Raw genomic sequence first — 20,107 nt, 5'->3', positions numbered from 1 at the left:
AAAGTATGAAAATAGCTATACTTAAATTTGACATGAGATTTTGAACTTTTTCTTCTGTTAATTGTACTACGTGTGCAAAAATAAGGTCGATCATTTTATAAATTAACTGCATCGAACATTGTAATAAAAAGCTTGCAACAAGCTATTAGTATGCAATCTGCCTGGTCTAGCATGAGCAAAATCTATTTTATCATACTGTCTATTAAGAACTCACGCCTACCCTTTGCATATTTATATATAGTTTGTAACATACGTTCGTCATATTACTCATTAGACGAAGCCAGTATGATATCAAAGTCATTTTTGAGTATTTCTGCTGTCTTTTCATAGCCAGTAGACAGAAGAGCCATCATTGTATTTATTTATACTTTTGAAGCACATTAACTTTTTTAGACGCATGCATATTTCTGAAATTAATCAGAGTTGGACATATTAATAATACATAATAACTCTATTTCAGCAAGTATACTCACGCTTTCATTATCAAACAGTATGCGAAATTTGGTATATTATTATTTATTTATTATCTGTGTTCATTTATGTTACGCTTTTAACTTACGTACGCTCTAACGCCACACAGTCAGCGTTTCAATCTTTTATTTTGAAAAGAGCGCAAGGTTTCATTTGTGGTCTATGCCTTGTACTAGGTCAAATTATTCGGTTAGTTGGTGCTGTCTGAATGTTAATGTGGGATAAATTCACTCTCTGATTTGGTGAGGTACTTATTAATTTATCATAATCTTAAGCATTGTGCAGCGCTCCTTGTCTTTAGTTAATATACAATACGTTCTTGAATTGTTATAAATTAACCGACATCGACCATGCTAACCAGCTAGCTAGCCGTATTTTTAGTCACTGAGACTGCTAGCTAGCTAGCTGTTAGCAATGACGTTGGGTCATGAATTTCACGATACCTGCGGTTAGCTGGCTGTCTTGCTGAGACTAGCGTAGTTTTTTCCGGTATGGTTTATTTTATATAGATATTTATCCTAGCGCTAGCTAGTTGTCTAAGGTTGAGCATCAGCAATTATATTTTGTTGCTTAACCAAATAATAAAAAAAATACTTCGGTGTCATGGCTAATACTTGTAAGATGTACATTGGCCTTTCTGAAACAAACTCATTCGGCGTCCGAGTTTAGTGTAAACAGCAAATTAGTTATGTTAACTACCTAATAATTCACTAACGAATATATATTACGGATGACAAAAACACGTGATTTTGCATGTTATGGTGGATTTTATTTCGGTTTACAATAGTGCATCTTATCCGGCCGACCAGCGTATTGTGATTTTAATTTTACTTCGGACGTCCGTGGAAGTTGTGAGCTTGTGAACACAATCGTTTACTGGTGTTTCAGGACGCTAGATAGTCTACAACACTAAACAGAAATAATCATCATATGTATTTAATCATGATAAGTATCAAAAGAGAATGTTCAAATTAAACTACATTTTCACTTCTACAGATTTGGCGCGTCTTGTGTGAGGACTTACAAAGTAAGCCGACGTAAAAACACAATCAGTGGCAAAGTCTTGGTTTGATGTAGCTTGAAGGTAGAGAAATGGACCAAGATGACCGCTCTCCACTCAAGCACTTTGTACTGGCCAAAAAGAAGATATGTGAAGTTTTTGAGCAGCTGCTTAGCTACGTTGAAGAGGGCTCAAAGTTTGTAAATGGTGAGATTAAGTACATCGGTCATGTAAAAAATAATTTAATGGTGGTGTGGGTTTGGAGAGCATAGTGTACAGCTGAACTTTTGTTTAAAGCATATATAGTATGTGTGTATGTTTATTTATATATATGTATATATATATATATATATATATATATATATAAATTGTATATGTGTGCATGTCTGTCTGTAGTACTTCTCGCTGTTTGTTTGCATCTGCTTTTCATACTGTCAACAGATACATGTCGAAATGAATCGTTGGAGCAGATTGCAAAGAGGACTCAGCTGACGGAGATAGAAGCATACACTAACAAACTGGAGGTCATCAAAGAGGTGCTTGCTCGCAGGCATATGAAAGTGGCCTTCTTTGGCAGGTGAACTGTCTTAATCATATGATGCTCACCTTTGACTTAAAGCTTTGCCCTGTGATACTGCAGCTGTAACAGAATTACACATGACAGGGTTATGTAGTTTTTAATCAAAATGCCTATTTGCGATTTAGAAAATGTGTTCTCTAACGAAGGCCAGGAAATTTCTGCAGCTGTACCTTTTATAATTTGGAGTTTTTGGCCCTTGACAGAATAGGGTTTAATTTACTTGAGTGTTTCTCTGTTTTATCGCTTGCCCAGAACAAGCAATGGCAAAAGCACAGTTATCAATGCCATGCTGCGGGACCGAGTGCTTCCCAGTGGTATTGGGCACACAACCAACTGCTTTCTCAGCGTTGAAGGCACAGATGACGACAAGGCTTTTCTGAAGACAGACGGATCAGAGGAGGAGAAGAGCATTAAGGTGAGGGTGTCCATCTCCATTTGGAATGGACTTCTGTAGTAAGGAGGAACATCATCATATTATTGCATTGTAAGCCTTGTACAGAAGTATATACTGATTTATTTAAATCATATGCTGTCTTATTCAAGTAAAAACAAATGACAAAACGCCTGTGATGCCAGAGTATCCAGGTGTATTTTGGACTGGAACTCTGTTGTTCTCACTGACTCTGCTCCAACACCTGGGTGTGTGGGGGTTTATGATGACAGACTAGTAATCTTAGCCTTCTGCAACCCAGGCCACAGGGAAGCTCACATCACCATATGAAGTATAACAAAGCTAATCTTCGCTGATTGTTCTGTTTGTGCAACTGCATTGACGTGTGATTTGCCTGTGGCCTGCAGACAGTCAATCAGCTGGCCCATGCACTGCATATGGATGAGAGCCTCGATGCTGGCTGTCTGGTCAAGGTTTTTTGGCCCAAGACAAAGTGTGCCCTATTGAGAGATGACCTTGTTCTCATGGACAGGTGGGCTTTTTAAACTGTATCTGTGTGTGTACTTTATTTTGCAGATGTCTCTGTGTCTCAGTGCATTCAGTAATTTCACTGTCTAGTGCCTTTCATTGCTTTTCATCTTGGCTCTCGGTGCAATCTGTGCACCTGTTCATGGGCAGTCGTGCACAGTTATGCAAACGCAGATCCCAAGACATCCTGTTAAATCTGTGTTGCGCTGCGTGAGCTGCTGGTGTTGCTTTGAGCTGTGTATAGTCAACTCCGTGTTGGGTAGTGACCAAGTTCAGCGTCGGCCAAGGAAGCTGATCTTTCTCGCCTCTGCTTCAGCCCTGGCACTGATGTTACTACGGAGCTGGACAGCTGGATCGACAAGTTCTGTCTGGATGCAGATGTGTTTGTGCTGGTGGCCAACTCAGAATCCACACTAATGAACACGGTGAGATATTTCTAATGTAAGCTTCATGTTTATCTGAAATTAACAGCCCGTGAAGGAAAAAATCTAGTAAGTGGAAAATGTTGGGATTTTTTATAGCGGTATTTACTTTATATTTGATTTATATATTATGGATGTTTCCTAAAAATAGAGATTTGGTAGTTGATTTTCTAAATTTCATGTGACTGTCATGCAAGTTTCACTTGTGGGGGTATGTAATGTTACAGGTTTACTCTTGGGTGTAACATGGCAGTAACAATACAGTACCAAGCATTTGCCCTCTGTGGTGTGGTGGGAGGGGGAACACTGTTCTGCATACTGATTGGTTGACCAGGGCTGGAGAACTCAAGCTTTGCCCCTACTCTGTTTTGACCAGCTGGAGAATGACTGGCATGCTTAGGCCACTGTGGCAATTTCACAGGCTTATAGGTGAGCTACTAGCTGCCAGGGTTAGTTGGTTTAGATCTCTAAAATAGCTAAATTAACAGTTGTTGCCATGTTTGGTTTATGTGTGTCTGTAAAGTAACTTGTAACAACATTGGACATCAAAATGAATTCTTGATTAGGTAGTGAGCATTGTTCTATTGTTGGAACCAAGTAAATTGCAATAGCTGTTGTAAAAAGCACTATATAAATAAATTTGACTTTGAATATTGTTTTACTGCATGTATCCTGTTCGTGTTGCTAAAAATAAACATATTTTACTGTAAACCGAATACAACAAAAATCATATTTTCCTAAAATGTACAGCTTGCAGCTAGGAGCTCCAGTCAGATTGTCCAGTCTGTATGTATCAAAATACCATGTTTTATGGGTCTTTATGCTAACACTTTCACTCTAGTTATCGCAACACATCTATGCACACTAGATAAATATTACCTTCAGGCTATTGTTTGATCATGTTTTTTTTAAAAAGTTTTTAAAATTCAGACTTTCAGTAAGGTCATTGCATGGATTGCTGGACAAAGGAACAATCTTTAAAAGCTTTTTAGCTTGGGCTGTAGGGCTTGACCTTGAAGCGCTTCTCCTCAGATAAGATGGGCTATGCAGATGTCCCTCCTTTCCATGATCTGTTTGTGTGGTTCTCTTAGCTGGTCGAAGGGGGGGGGGGGGGGTTGTCCTCCTTTTTGTTGTGAAAACACTATAGCTGTAGAGCCTAACCCATCTAGGCTTGCCCGGTTTCTGCCCTTAAAGGAGAAGCACTTCTTCCATAAAGTGAACGAGCGTCTCTCGAAGCCCAACATCTTCATCCTGAATAACCGCTGGGATGCTTCAGCCTCTGAACCGGAATACATGGAGGATGTGAGTGCCCCTCGTGCGTTATGATCTCTCGTTACAGATTTTAGATTCCTTGCTTTGTTGCCGTTGTTTAAATCCCTGTTGCTCAGTCCTTGTTCCTTGATGACCTGTCCTTACAGATTTCCTCTCCACCTTTTAATTCCAGTAAGTCAAGTGTGAGAACACATTGGCCAGTCAGTGAACCCAATTGTTCAGTGAGTAAAAAATCCTGGACCAGATCTTGTCCTGAGGGCTTGGACTGAGCATCAGGGTGTAAGCCTTTGCCAGTAGTTGCGATCATGTTGCTAATGCTAAGCCCCGTCCACGGCATCAGGTACGTAAGCAGCACACAGACCGCTGTGTGCACTTCCTGGTGGAGGAGCTGAAGGTGGTGGAGCATGAGCAGGCGTCAAACCGCATCTTCTTCGTCTCAGCTAAAGAGGTGCTGAACTCCAGAATGCAGCGGGCCCAGGGTATGCCAGAGACCGGTAAGCCAGAGGCCAGCCCTGGGTTCACGGGCCGCTCGCCATCCCACACCAGACCAACGCTCGCGGACGCACCTGAGTGCTGTCCAAGCTTAGCCTCAGACGCAGTGTAACTGCTTCATGTTTGGTGCAGTCCTGACTGTGGGCAGGAGATCTAGAAATAACAGGGCTTTTTTAGAAGCATATGGCCTTGTCGAAGTGGTTCGCTCCAACGCTATTGCCTTGTGCACACTAAACTGACCTAGCGTTTGCACCTGACTTTTGCCTCAGGCATGCCTTTGTGCTGGTAGTGTATATTCCACGATGTTGTGATGAAGTGGTGGTGTTTGATTCCAGGTGGAGCTTTAGCAGACGGCTTCCAGGAGAGGCTGAAGGAGTTCCAGAATTTTGAGAGGACGTTTGAGGCAAGTGTCGGACTGCATCTGCATTGGTGTGGAGGTGTGAAGCGGGAGTGCTCTCCTCGTGTTCGGGGTGGCGGTGTGAAGCGGGAGTGCTCTCCTCGTGTTAGGGGTGGTGGTGTGAAGCGGGAGTGCTCTCCTCGTGTTAGGGGTGGTGGTGTGAAGCGGGAGTGCTCTGCTCCTGTTTGGGGTGGTGGTCTGTAGCAGGAGTGTTCTGCTTTTTTTTCAGTGGAGTCAAATGTGTTACAGTAGGAAAGTCCTCAAGCTGTAGAGGACAGTGACTGCCTGGAACTAGAGTTAAATCCCTTGATTTAAAGTTGTAGAAGTGTAATCCTGAATTTTAATGTGAAATATCTTCCCGTTTCCACTAATGACATGGACATGGTCTGACTAGGCTTAAAAGTAGTGAGATATTAATGTGTCTAAATAATTAGAGGCCAGGTTTAAGGACACTGATGCAGGATAAGTGTTCAGCAGAGACTCCAGTGAATGTTTCTTCAGAGCTGCATAGATATTCCAACCAGAAGCTGTTAACCTGCATGGATCCTGATTTGTTTAAAACTAAAACATGTCTAACCACAGAGATTTCTGGTGGCTTGAAATGGGTATTAGTGTTTAGTTTTGTGTCCTCTGACCAATCCTCATTACACTCTTAACACATGTCTGCAGTACAACACATTTCCCTGCACTGAGCACAGTCAGCTTTCTGTATTTTGATAGTTTGTGGGGTTCATTTAACCTTAATTAATTACAAGTGAACTTGGGGGACAGATACAGTTTCAAGATGGGAAAAGATTCACAGTGCAGGACATGTAAGCAGTTGGCTCCATATGTCCAAGTTACGAATCCATTTACTGATGTACAGCTTTTACTGCAAGTTGCCTGATGGAGTATGTCAGCCAGTGAGTTGGCATCTTTAAATTATGGTGATTTTGGGAAACTGGCACACATCCGTGCTCTGCCGGATATGTTATGACCATCTTGGTCTTCTTTCACAAATTGCTCTGCCAGTCTTTTCCCTGCCAAGCCAGCTCTGACCAAGGCAGCCCAGTCCCTTGGCCTCCCAGTGTGCCCCTTTCCACTCGAGCTGTGTGTTCATTGCTGAAGTCTAGATTTGCTAAGGCGAGGATGCCTCAGTCTCCTCAGTTCCCTTTCACCCTTTTTTGCCGCCGCTGCTTCATTGCTTTTGCGTTTAAGTTGCCTCGCATTTTATGACTTTACGACGTGTTCTTTCTATTCACTGCTCAAATGGTTTGCTGCCGATGTTTAGTAAGATGCAGCACAATGTTTAATTTCTGTTCAGTGCCATATTGTGTCCCATTGGTACCTTTGTTTGAAAGTTTAATTTGTGTTTGACTTGTTTTGAATGTTTTGCTTTCTGAATTGGTTTGCCCTGTTGTGATGGTATGTGTTGCTGTGAGATGAGGCACGGGGCTACTGGTGTGATCGTCCGGACCTGCTGCTGCTCTTCCTCATCCTCCTCTTCCTCAGTCCTGTACGATTTGCAGCAGCAGGCCGCCATCCCAGTAACATGTGCACGCGTGTGTGTGGCACCTCGCAGGAGTGTATCTCGCAGTCAGCAGTGAAAACAAAGTTTGAGCAGCACACAATCAGGGCAAAGCAGATTATTGAAAATGTCAAAGGCATCATGGATCAAATCCACATCGCAGCCTCTAAGAAGAGGTAGGTCCCACTCTATATGTTTAACTCTCGGGCTTTTGTTTAAAAGTTCATTAATTTTGTCATTAAGATGGCCCTTGTGGAATTCAGAGTAAGGCTTAAAATCTTACTGATTCGTGTTCATCTGTACTCTGTTATGTCCAGTCAGCAGAGTGGTCAGTGGCACGCGTCCTCAGGACTTGTTTTGTTCCTGTCACCTCAACTCTGGTGTCCGTTGTCAGGGTGGCATCTATGGAAGAGCGAGATTCTCTGATGGACCATCTGGAGTTCGTCCGCAATCAGCTCAACTTCCTCATTCAGGACATCAAGAAGAAAATCAAGATTGTGACAAAGGAGGTGGAGAACCAAGTGCGTGCCTGTTCGTTCACTTGTCTTCCATAGCAACTGTAGCTTGAGCAACCTTTAGATGTGTTGGGCTGACTGCGAAACTGGACGTGTGTGTGTATGTGTGTGTGTATAAGGTGTCTAATGCCATGGCAGAGGAGATCTGTCGACTCTCTGTGCTCATAGATGAGTTTTGCTCAGACTTCCACCCATCCCCCCACGTGCTCAAGAGATACAAATCGGTGAGTTGATCTCCTCAGGCCCAAAAGAGCTTGTGCATTGTGGGAATGATTTTAAATACACAATCTGTATCAGTTGAAGTGGGTGGCGCGGCTTCACGGTGTGGTCAGTTATGGCCCCTGTTCCTTGATTTCTGTTTTTTGCAGATCAGATGGAGGCAAAGGCCCTTCTTTCAGTGTGTGAATTAAGTGTTGAACATGTGTACTTTGTCCTTTTTTTTCTCAGGAACTGCTCAGTCATGTGGAGAAAGGCATGGGGAAGAACCTGGCCTTCCGCTGCTCCGACGCGGTCAACGCTTCAGTGCAGGCCTCTCAGAAAGACATGATTGGTATGTGCCTGTCTACACCAAAAGTCTAATACTGATATAGTGTTAGAAATGTGATAGCAATATGGAAATTTTTATTATTTAATTATACTAAATTGTATTATTTACATTTTCAGCCAAGAGTTGTTTCTTTAACTCATTTTTAAAAGGTTTTTTTGTTTGTGTGTGTGTGTTGGGTCTCTCCTGTTAGTCTGTCTTAGTTCAGGACTAGCTGTCAACATTCTGTGAGATTCCTGTGAAAGTGCCTAGGAATGGCCATGGGTCACTGTGTGTGTGTGTGTGTGTGTGTGTGTGTGTGTGTGTGTGCGTGCACTGTCCTAACAGAGTGTTTGCAGCCTCTGCTGCCCCCTGCTGTTCAGAGCCAGATCCACATGCTGATTCCCAACAAGCAGTTCAACCTCAGCTATGACCTGAACTGCGCCGTGCTCTGCGCTGATTTCCAGGAGAACATTGAGTTTCAGTTCTCTCTAGGCTGGACGGCCCTGGTCAGCCGCTTCCTCGGCCCAGCTAATGCCAAACGGGCCCTTGCACTGGTAGACCAGAACTTAAAGGTAAACTTAACTGCACCAAGAAATTGGATATTTATGGTACATTCATATTCCACATATTTGACAAATGTCTGCTGATGAGAACATAGAGCAGCGGTCCACAGAGAACATAAAGCAAGGCTTCATTATTACATGCTACGGCCCCTTACAACTGGTCTAGTTTTCCTGATTTCACTGGTTCATTTCTTTCAGCTCCCACGGTCCGTGGCCACCACCCCAGCTGGTGGCACCATGGTCCAGGCTCTGCCCCCTCAAGCCCCTGGCACCCCAGGCCAGCCACAGGGGGTGATGACCCAAGAGGAGTTCATGGTGTCCATGGCTACCAATTTTGCCTCAATCACGTCACGCACCTCCATGGGCGTGGTCATCATTGGAGGGGTGGTATGTGATACTCTAATCCAAGAATACAGCAGCACATTGTGGGAAGTTGTTTGGAATGCTTGACGTTTTGTTTTTTCCTTTAAAGGAGCAGTAAGTAATATTTTTTCATTATGAAACAACCATTCTACTGATATTATACATTATACTGGATGTTTCAGAGATACTGTTCTAAATTTCTTTTAAACATCCCTGTGGGGGAACATAAAGTGGTTCACAAAGATTGTTCATTTCTTTTGAGCTACACTTTTTAGAAAAAAATGTAAAAATAATCACATTCATAAATAGTTTTCTACATTTTTGTAATAAAAATGACGCATTGGTCCTTTAAACACATGCTTTATATTGTTTTTATATTTAGGGTAGTTTTAGAACAAGGGGATTTTATTTTGCATTCCTTGCCCAGGGTTTGAGACCCCAGTGTTTTAGTGACCGCCCTCTGTCTCTATCCTCTCCATTCAGGTGTGGAGGACGATAGGCTGGAGAGTCATCGCTTTGTCGGTGAGTCTTTACGGCTTGCTCTACCTGTACGAGAAGCTCACCTGGACCACCAAGGCCAAGGAGAGGGCTCTGAAGAAGCAGTTTGTGGATTATGCTACTGAGAAACTCCACATGATCATCAGTTTCACCAGCTCAAACTGCAGCCACCAGGTCCAGCAGTAAGTATCCTGGCCCTGCCTCACGTCCCTCAGTACCAGAAAAGCACTATAGGGACTGTAGGTTAGAGATCAGAGGATGTGCCCGTTCAAATCCCAAACGGTGGTGTGCAGCATTGAGTGTGGGTTTGTGTCCTGCAGGGAGATGGCCACCAACTTTGCCCGGCTGTGCCAGCAGGTGGACGTGACCCAGCTCGAGCTGGAGCGTGACATCAGTCGGCTGACCACGAAGATCCAGCAGTTGGAGGCTGTTCAGAGTTGCTCAAAAGCACTCAGGTGAGCGCACTGAGCGCACTGTGCTCACCACACCGGCACGTTGAGACTGCAACACACACCCCGGCAGCAAGGGCAATATTCAAAACACTACAACTGCTAACTGCTAGTACATTTAATCAGCGATTGTCTCTGGGAGACCACACTGAATGTTCCTATATTGCTGTTAATTAATGTCCATGTACAGTGTAAAAATGACTAAGCATTTTTTTTTCTTGCCCTGACAAGAAATTGGGGTATCTTTTCCATAATGGCATTTTCTCTGAACTATTGCACTTTTGTATGCAGAAAAAAAACATTCATTAACTTATCCTACCTATGGATTAAGATAATGGTGGATCTAGCACAAGAGACGATGTTTCTATTCTTTCTGTTTCCAGATACAAAGCCACGGATCTGGAGACGCAACTGGAGAGCTTCACCAGCCAGTATCTCCAGCCACAACTCTGAACTGTGGTCCTATTCACACCAGCAGCTCCTCGGTTACAGCGATTGTCCTGGCCCCGTGGGAGACGAAGTTCAGGTTGATTTAATTGAGTCCACTACGGGGCGCTCACAGGAGACATGTGGATAGCTGCACGAGCACTTTAAAGAGGGATGGCTAAAGAGGGTTGAAAAACAGTTAAGACACAGTTAAACTGTTTAAATCTAAACGGTTGGTTTTAGATTTGCTTATAATGAATTATTTTAGTTAAATTTGGTTGTGGTGTTTAAGTTAAATCTGTCATGATATGGTATTCAGTTACAAATAACGTATGATGGTACTACTGTACACAAAAATGGCAAATGAAGTCTTCACGTAGGAGTGGAACGCTGCTAGACAGTTGACTACATGACACTTGTTCACAAACTAACTATAAACTGCATTTATAGAGAACAAAGCCAAACTACTTTTGTTCATATCCAGCTGACATGAAATTTGTCTTTTTCAAGCCTTGTTTTATAAAAAAGCAAAAGCTCAACCAAGTTCAGAAAGTGTTCTCACTAAGGAACTGTATTTTGTAGCTAGCCTTTCGATCACAATTCATGTTTTCTATATATTGGAAACCTTTCTATGATTCTGAACCATTGTAAAAACTTTCTTCGACATGTCTTTGTTTAAAAAATAAATAAATTAAATGCCTCATCACTCAGTTTTACAAAAGAAAATGCAAATAAATATTACATGGTTACATTGATGCATATTAATTATTTGGCTATCTTGTTTCATTAGAGATTGAGAAACAGATTTTGTTAAAAGCTTTTTTTTATTATTGAATACAATATCAACTTATGGCAACATACCATCACCACTAAGCCACTGTACATATACCAAAAACCGGCAAGACTATAAAAATCATTTCTTAACAAATGATTAGTTCACAACATGGCACTACAAAAGGTGTCAAGGAATTAAAGCCCTGGTGTTACTGGCTGACAAAAAAATGTAAAATAAAAATTTGCTAATACTTATTTCTGCTCAGCACAATTTCACTGTGGTGTGTTAATGTCTCTGGGAAAATTAGCCCCATTCCTGGTGGCCACTCCCAGCTTCACAGGTCGGGGCAGGCAAACACTTGAGCATCTCAACTATGGATGCTGTCAGATCTTCACTTAAACACTGTTGTGATACACCAAATACTTAAGGAGCAGTGTTGGCTAAATGCACATGACGTGCATCCTAGCCCAGTCTGTCCCGGGACACTCACTTGTTAGGTGAATAAATGATTGAGAAAAGCCCTCAAATGCGGTCAGTGCAGACAGGTTAGATGTTTTGACCATGAACATTATGATTGATGTAAATATGATTAAACTGAATGCCTGGTTTCTTATACAAAATGGCCATTTTTGACTGACCCTAGTTCCATTAAGCCATTTCGGGAGAGTCCAGTCGTATTGTACTGCTAGGCATGTGTAACGTGGAAAACCATTCACATTAAAACTGAATTTTATAGTTCCCTTGGTTGCTGCTGTTATACCCTGATAAAACAATGATGATCTGAATCCTGGAGTAAGGTGCAGCCGTCTGACCAGTGTATTTATAGTGTTGTTAATTTACTGTGGTAGACGTAGAGTTTGACAACTAAAACAACCAACCCTGTTGTGAACTCGACCTTTTTGGTCACACAAATCTATCTATCTATCTATCTATCTATCTATCTATATTTTTATTTGTATTTTTTTTTATCTATCTCAGTAAAATCATAGGTCAACTCCGTTACCTACAGTTGTTTCTATGAATGACAATACTGTTTCTATTGGGTGTATGAGTGGCAGTGAACTAAAAAGATTCTCCAAATACTCTTAGTGGCACTGCTGCAGATGTTTAGAAACGTCTGAATGGTTTTGTCAAAGAAAAGCAACATTGGCCTAATTTTTGGCCCATTCACAGCGCTGACAGGGTTGTGGATGGCAACAGAATCCCAGAGCACCTTGCTGTTCTTTGGGTGATCCCTGTTACATCAGTGTAAAACTGTGTGGTATCACTATACTGCTTACCATAACATATATGGTAAGCAATATATTAGTACATGCCAGTTTATCCAAAAATATCTCCCACCATAACAACAAAAACATTTTGTAGACTTTCCTACTTAATTAGCTGATATGTGCAGTCCACAAGACCCAGAACGTCTTTACAGAGAGTAGCCATGCCATTTCCTTCTTACTGATAGTTCAGAAATTGATCCTTACTATTATTCCATTTAAAATTCCCAAGTGAATGCAGGCACTAATGGAGAGTGCTTTGATAACCAAGTGAAAAACAAAACACAAATCATTATTCTAAGCCTATTTTATGTATGTGTATGTGGACATGTTTTATGCATTTGTCCAGTTCATGAGAACGTCCTGCTTTATACCATCATATGGACTTCAAATAGAATATAAATGAAACATCTGAAAACTAGCTAATGGGTTGGAATTAGCTACAAAAATATATACATTACCATTGTGTAAGCACATATATATATGGCATATACACACAATTTGCTGTACATATATACCATATTTATATTCATATACATATATATGTACAGAATGTATATAACACAATGATGCTTCTGTGTATTCTCAATAACCTACTGTCTGACCTCTCTTAAGTCAGCTTGGCCTCTTCACAGGAATGTGTTGTAATATATGAATACAAAAGGTGCGATGTGGAAAGGTAGAAAAAGAGCAGCATTCTCACAACCGAGAACTGTAGTGGGGAGGCAGACGGTCAGTCCCTCCGTGGGGTCCAGCACCGAGCGCTCAGTTCCAGATTCTGAGAAAACTGTCCCATGAGCCCGTGGCCACAGCCATACCATCGTCGGTCACGCCCAAGCAGCTGACCCTGTTGTCGTGACCAGCCAGGACACCTGGGGAGGGACCGGGAGGGGTTTGAAATGCAAAAATCTGCAGGCTCACTGTGGTTTCACCTGGTCCCCTTGTGCTTCAACAGCATACCAAACATTTGCAGCTATGACCTAACCTAAATCTAAATTATAGAAATTATAGTAGCATATGCACACATATTACTAAAGAACCATACAAAATAAAAGTGCAGTAATGACTGATCGCCTCACCTGCGCGCTCGCCCTTCAACGTGTCCCAGACGTTGCAGTTGAAGTCATCGTAGCCGGCCAACAGGAGGCGGCCACTCTTGGAGAAGGCCACGGAGGTGATGCCGCAGATGATGTTGTCGTGGGAGTACATCATGAGCTCCTGGTCAGCGCGCAGGTCAAACAGCCTGCAGGTGGCGTCGTCCGAGCCAGTGGCGAAGGCCTTCCCATTGGGGAAAAACTACAACATCAGAGGACTCAGTATCAGTCTACAAGACTGCAGCTCATGTAATGAAGAAACAAGAAGAGAAACCTAGACACCTTGAAGACACATCTAAATAAAAATAAGCAAAGCAAAAAAACCATTCCAAACTCATCTGAAATAAACATTAATTCAGTGGTTTGACTTCTTAAGTGCCACACTTGTTGAGACACTAAATCTATAAAATCTGCTAAATGCTGGTGTCCCGCTGAAGACTCACGCAGACGGCGTTGATGTCAGAGACGTGGCCTAGGAAGGTCTGTCTGCACATGCCGTCACGGATGTCCCATAGCTTGGAGGAAGCGTCACAGGCACCCGACACAAAGGTCTTGAAGTCTGGGCTGAGTGACAGGCTCATCACGTCGCCCGTGTGGCCTGTGAATGTAACGGCCTGCTGGCCCGTCTCGATGTCCCACAGTGAGCTGGAGGCCCAGAGCAATCAGTCAGCTATGATTCTGCAAAAACGTCCGGTTAAAGCTGACAGAGACGATTTTCTGACTGTCCCGGACTCTCTCTGACTGTCCTGTATTCTGTAATAAGCACCTAAAAATTGCTATGGTCTGCTTATAACCAATCAGAAAATCTCTCTAAAACTTCTGAGCCTCTTAAGGAGTATACTAAAAAAATTGTTATATTTAAGGTATCCTTGACTTGTCATGAATTCCATTCTTCAGCCTGTCTTAGAGATACCTTAACTCGCAAGTCCACTATTGTCATATTTGTTGCTGATTAACTGAATAAACAGAACACAAAGCACAATCTGCAATCAACTCACCATGTGGTGTCTCCAGAGCTGGTGACAATCTGGTTGTCACTGAGAAAGCGACAGCAGGACAAATACCCTGTAGACAAAAGCAAGCAAAAATGGCAAATAGTTAGCAAGTGAACATGCCTTGCTCCCTACTGTCCACATGCCCAGGGGGACTGGAACATCCCTTAAAGAAACGGGTGAAAGCACATCTTGAGTATGCGCCACTCGCACTGTGGGAGGCGTGTCCATGGGCGGGCCTTCACCTGTGTGTCCGGGCAGTTCTCTGGTGACACGGACGTTGCCCTCGCGGGTCTTCAAGCTGTAGATGGAGCAGATGTTGTCCAGGCCTCCGCAGGCTACGTAGTTGCCTGAGGGAGCGTAGGCGCAGGTCATGACCCAGGAGGAGCGCAGCGGGATGGCATGAACCTGAGAAACGATGCATACACAAGCCAATGTGCAGCAGAACGTAACGACATCTACTGTATCTTGTCACAATTCTCGTCAAATAATATGAATACAAAAGATCCAGGCAGGCTGAGTGACCCAGACCTTACATTACCTTGTTTGTTGTGTAGCTGTCCCATATGATTAATTTACCATCTTGGGAAGCACTGACAAGTAACCTAAACATAAAAGCATAAGAACCACAGATGTGTACCACACAAACCGCAGAGGCTCTAAACAGAACTCTGCATTTAGTTTGTGAGAAATGTTGTAATAAATGCAAAACTTTCACTGTGTGGAACTGGTGCAACATCCAATTTTTTCACTGATCACAGACAGAGCAGCCCCAGGCCCTGCTTTGAGAGTGCTGTTTCATGTAATATTCATCACCTCTGAGTTATCTAAAAGGCCCCCCTGGTTCAGAGAGACATGGACAGGCATTCCCTGCCTACATGTGTGCGCACACACAAACACACACACTCCTCCTATCTCACACTCTGCAGGGAACAGAGGTCCATCTCAGTAGGGAACAGGGTGGTGTCCAGTAACAGTATGACCAGCAAAATGTCAATGACTGTAGAAATAAAAAATAAATAAATAAAATGTGCGCACAAACATATTTACATGCATACACACACACACACACACACACCTTGAGTCGCTGCCCCAGTGCATGGCGTAGATTTTGGCTAGATGGCCTCTAAGTGTGCGTCTGGTCCTCATCTGTATCCTTCCTGCTGACTCCAGACCAGCTGTGATCTGACAGACAAATACAATGACTGGACGCATTAATACGTCACACAGGCTGCATTACTACATCACACACACGACACACAGATTTGGCACAGGCGAAAAACAGGGAGACGATATGATTATGTTTGTTGGGCTTTTTACAGTGTCAGAGTTTGAGCTTTATGTGTATTAAAGGGCAGTGGTAGCTCAGTGGTTAAGGTATTTGACTTGTAATTGAAAGGTTTCTGGTTCAAGCCCCATCAAGATGTCAAGATGCCACTGTTGGGCCCCCTGAGCAAGGCCCTTAAACCTCAATTGCTGAAGTTGCACTCAGTCATAATTATAAGCTGCTTTGGATAAAAGTGTCAGCTAAATGCTGTAAATGTACTATTCATGGTACCAAACTGGGACAAGTCCATGCCTTCAGCAAAGAACACAGACACCTAACAAAAATGACTTTCAAAAATGAGTTGAAATATTCCATCATCCTGATGACAATAAGGATGACTAGAACCAGCTAATTCATGGTGCTTATTTTATTTAAGCTAATGTACACATAACTGTGTCAACATACCTGTGAAAGGGTGGAGTCACTACAAGCCTTTCTGGCATCCTGTAAACAAAACACAAAGTGTAACGCAACAGAATTCACAAAAGCTGGTACTGAGAGAAAAATTATCCCCAAATACCCAACATCATCCAAATGACTGTAGTGGTCCCGTAACCACGCTCCCTTACCTGGATTTGACTGCGAAGCTGCGAAGCTTCCTGCCGAAGCTGTTCCAGTTCACTCATGGCCCCTGTGTGACACAACTGGGCTGTGACCCACACCCACGCAGGAAATGACCAGCTGGGACTTGCGACACAGACCAAAGCCCTTCAGACAGGCTTTTACACGGAGAGGGCTGTAAAACAACAGAGGCTTCAGGGGACTGCATAATAATGCTGACTGCTAGATTCTGGACTGAAATTGATCTATGCACGCTGACCTAGGATCAGCTCAGCCTGCTCGAGTTTTAACCATAACCACTGTACCTGAACAATATATCGTTTGTTAATCATTATCACAGTATTATTACTTTTGCAAGACTGATACTGCAGAAGGTAGATGTAGATAAGCCCTCTAATAAATGTCTTTACTGAGTACACAATTTTAGATGTTTAAAACTAAATGCTCTGTGGGTATTGTGATGAATCAGGGCATTCACATTATCAAAATAACAATTCTGGACAAAATAAATTCAAAATATCTCTCTGACCATGTCCAGACAAGAGTTTACCAGAAAAAGCTTTAATATATTGCAAGCATATCACAATCACTATATGCAACAATACAACTGCAATCTAGTATTTTGTTCATATTATGCAGCTCTAATGAACATTATAAGGAAAATCACAGAACTGATTTTAGATCAGTGTGAAAAGGCACCGGTTTCCACCCTATTGAAACTCTACACTCACTGATCTCAGATGCCGGCCTCACGCTCTCTGACCTTTGATCATTAGCCAGTACCTTCTTCTCGTGTTTGGCGTTACCTTTGATCACACAGGAGTGTTTAACATGTAAACACATGGCGCTAGACTGTTTCACTTCTTATTGTTTTGGAGTCTTAGTTCCACTGTTTATTTGGATACCTTTCCTCTCACGGGGCTATTAAAGTGTTAAGATTATACACAAATATGTAATTTTGCTATCAAGATACATTATTAAGGATATTACTATTCAAAACATTCTTCTCCATATGGTGTTGGAAATGCTCTGGGGGTTTATTAAGGTTTGCAAAACGCCTAAAGTAATTATTGCATTTTCATCCACAGAAAAATGAAATTTTAGAAAATGTGATCATTTTCTTGCTCCCTCCTCACACCCCGCACCCACAATTTTGCAGTAAATAAAAATACGCATGTAGCATGGACAGTAAGGAGCAGCCTGTATGCAGTAACCTGACAAATACCTCCTTTCCAGAACTAAACCAGTCCCACACACATTCAGTGGAAGAAAATTCCATTTCTAGAGCATCATTAAAATGGCAAATGAAAACATGAAAAGACGAAGCAGATACAGCAAGAACATGAATTCCAGGCCATCAGCAAAACAGTACTGCAGGGTCAAGAAGGTAGCACTCAGACAAGAGTAGAGAGCAATGGAGAGCACTGGTATCCTATTGTCCAGTGTGGGGTAGGGCAGCTTGGCACCGCCTCACCAACCACGCTTTCACCATACTGATTTAACTCACTTAAAAGATGACAACTTCACTTAGTCACAAACTCCTTTCTTTCTTTCTTTCTTTCTCTCTCTCTCTCTCTCACACACACACACACACACACACACACACACACAGTGTTGCACTGAGACAGGGAACGGCAGGCTTTTCCTGCTAGATACTGCGCCCTTGCTGGTGAAGCAGACGTCCGTGCGTTTTGACAGGTCTCTCCTGTCCTAAAATAACAATGTGATCTGTAAAATTACTGCGAGTTACTGACCACATATCTGTAAAGTATGACCACAGCAAGGCAGCAGCAAAATTAAAATACCGTTGCACTGCACGCTTGTACCTAAAAGGAGTCGGGATTAGTCAACTGCGATGTCGGACAAAATAAGATTACTCATATCGCAACTTTATATGCATATCAAAATGCTTAAACCACATCGCACATTAAACCACATTAGTTTTTAGCAAAAGCTACACTTCATACGCTTCATACGACTGTAAAAAATTACAAATAAAATCGGTGTCATAAACCCAACCAAGTCAGACTGATAAAGAGGAACTGAAGGATCCCAAAAAGTCAAAAACATGTCAACCAATCCCAATTTTTTTTAAATATAAAACCGAAAGTAAAAGTATTTGATTTTTGTATAAGGTTAGTTAGTCTCCCTGTCGAAACACGAAACGAAAGTGTTGTTTTGCAATAAAAAAGGCAAAAATAAATAAAACCTGCGATGTATCTTATACTGTCATTTTCTTAATCGTGTCCTGTGAAACGCATGCGAAACAGCCCAAATGACCACCTTAGAGAAAAGGAAACAGACCGTGTCAGTAGCCACGTTATGAGTTAATACCGCTACAGCCGCGACACCACTTGCTTTGACAATCTAACCGGGAACTTCCGGAACATTACAGATTTTTGACATCTCAGAAAATCTGTGAAAAAGTCCCCTATCGATTAGCCCGCTAGCCTTAAAAGACGAAAGGCGCATTGCTTACACCCAGTTCTTTCGGTAGGTAGCTTGCATAAATAAAAATGACTGAAATCAGCGACGGTAGTTGAGTGTTTTTGGACTCTTGACAGGCCGCATGTTGACAAATCTGTTCTAACACTTAGCACACAACCTAATGTACGAGCACAGCAAAGTAGCTAAACCAACTGATTAATTAGCTTAGATATTTGTCTGCTATTAAACACCAGCGTCACATAATTCAACAATAATATACAATATGAGAGTGCTCAATGCGTTGCATAATTTAACTTGTTGCTTAGTGATGTTCTACGGCTGGAGATACGAGCGCAAACACAAGACAGAATAAGACCGTTTTCTTCCTTTACGTTACCTGAAACAATTGGTCTGTCACTCAGCCGCCTTCAAAATCCACACACAATAACCACGGTAAAATAACTGACAATGCGGAATGCTTAATTTGAGCAATTTTAAGAGATTTAAAGGGCCATGCACCCTCACCAGGGTTTCGACTCAATTTTCAACGAGCTGTCTCTTCACCACACCCATAGAGAAAATGGGAACATGGCAACAGCAGCGACGGGGGGTGGTGGTGTTGTGCATACGGTATTTATTTCTGACAACTTAACATCATGTACAGTGATTATAGAGCGTATTTTAGATGGCTTGGGTTTCACTTACCGTCGTGGTTGGTTTTTACTTCTAAACACATTTACGGGTGCCTAACAGCAATCTCATCGTAATATAGCATCCCTCTAAAGGGATGGTATTGTCTGTCGGCAGCTTCAACAAAACGAAGGTATGTGAGGCAGGAAGTATATCCGTTACGCCCGTTAGCACAGTCGCTGAAGAAAATGTTGGGGTACATTGTTAAATTGTTTTCATAACGTCAGTTATAACGTTGATTACCTTTTAGAATGGGAGGCTATGTCCGTGAGTGTTTATGCACAATAAAGAACATATGTGTAAATACAGTGTAATATAGTTGCTATTTAACCTAGTCTATATATATATATATATATATATATATATATATATATATATATATATATATATATTTAAAAAATTTTTTTTTTCTAGGTCTAAATTTGATGTTCAGTGATAGCTACTTAAAATGCATTTTGTTGTGTGAGAGCCATTCCGTGAGAGCTGTGTTGCTGTGAATAGCCTATAAACACAACAGGTAATTGTTGAATCTGTAAAATTATTAGAAATAAAATAGGTAATATACAAATTATT

The 20,107-nt window shown here is 42.0% G+C and overlaps 2 protein-coding genes across 5 annotated transcripts; one reads left to right on the top strand and one right to left on the bottom strand.

Moving 5' to 3' along the window:
• The first annotated feature begins 597 nt into the window (after positions 1-597).
• mfn1b (mitofusin 1b) lies at positions 598-11,165 on the top strand. 3 transcript variants are annotated; one of them, XM_035520862.2, is made up of 18 exons: positions 598-713; positions 1,468-1,678; positions 1,913-2,048; positions 2,304-2,466; positions 2,850-2,974; positions 3,287-3,395; positions 4,587-4,694; positions 5,005-5,158; positions 5,492-5,559; positions 7,115-7,236; positions 7,455-7,581; positions 7,695-7,799; positions 8,023-8,125; positions 8,447-8,673; positions 8,863-9,051; positions 9,511-9,707; positions 9,846-9,980; positions 10,358-11,165. In XM_035520862.2, the coding sequence occupies exons 2-18, from the start codon at positions 1,564-1,566 to the stop codon at positions 10,425-10,427; spliced, it is 2,253 nt and encodes a 750-aa protein (XP_035376755.1). In that variant the 5' UTR covers positions 598-713; positions 1,468-1,563; the 3' UTR covers positions 10,428-11,165. The 3 variants fall into 3 exon arrangements, with proteins under 3 accessions (XP_035376755.1, XP_026867584.2, XP_081566071.1); XM_027011783.3 differs by having other exon boundaries at positions 600-718; XM_081709945.1 differs by lacking the exons at positions 598-713; positions 1,468-1,678 and having other exon boundaries at positions 1,913-2,007.
• Positions 11,166-11,205: 40 nt separating this feature from the next.
• On the bottom strand, positions 11,206-19,414 carry gnb4b (guanine nucleotide binding protein (G protein), beta polypeptide 4b). 2 transcript variants are annotated; one of them, XM_081709946.1, is made up of 10 exons: positions 19,370-19,414; positions 16,426-16,592; positions 16,262-16,300; positions 15,608-15,714; positions 15,071-15,134; positions 14,775-14,937; positions 14,536-14,602; positions 13,981-14,182; positions 13,523-13,739; positions 11,206-13,315 (listed from the first exon to the last, which is right to left on the bottom strand). In XM_081709946.1, exons 2-10 carry the CDS (start codon positions 16,480-16,482, stop codon positions 13,209-13,211), a joined length of 1,023 nt encoding a protein of 340 aa, XP_081566072.1. In that variant the 5' UTR covers positions 16,483-16,592; positions 19,370-19,414; the 3' UTR covers positions 11,206-13,208. The 2 variants fall into 2 exon arrangements, with proteins under 2 accessions (XP_081566072.1, XP_026867458.1); XM_027011657.3 differs by having other exon boundaries at positions 19,242-19,381.
• Between the last annotated feature and the right edge of the window lie 693 nt (positions 19,415-20,107).

This window comes from Electrophorus electricus, chromosome 3 (genome assembly GCF_041902795.1).
Source record: "Electrophorus electricus isolate QZ-2024a chromosome 3, ASM4190279v1, whole genome shotgun sequence".
Classification (NCBI taxonomy): Eukaryota; Metazoa; Chordata; class Actinopteri; order Gymnotiformes; family Gymnotidae; genus Electrophorus; species Electrophorus electricus.
The sequence above is the reverse complement of the archived record's forward strand: the minus strand, read 5'-3'. Positions and strand labels throughout refer to the sequence as shown.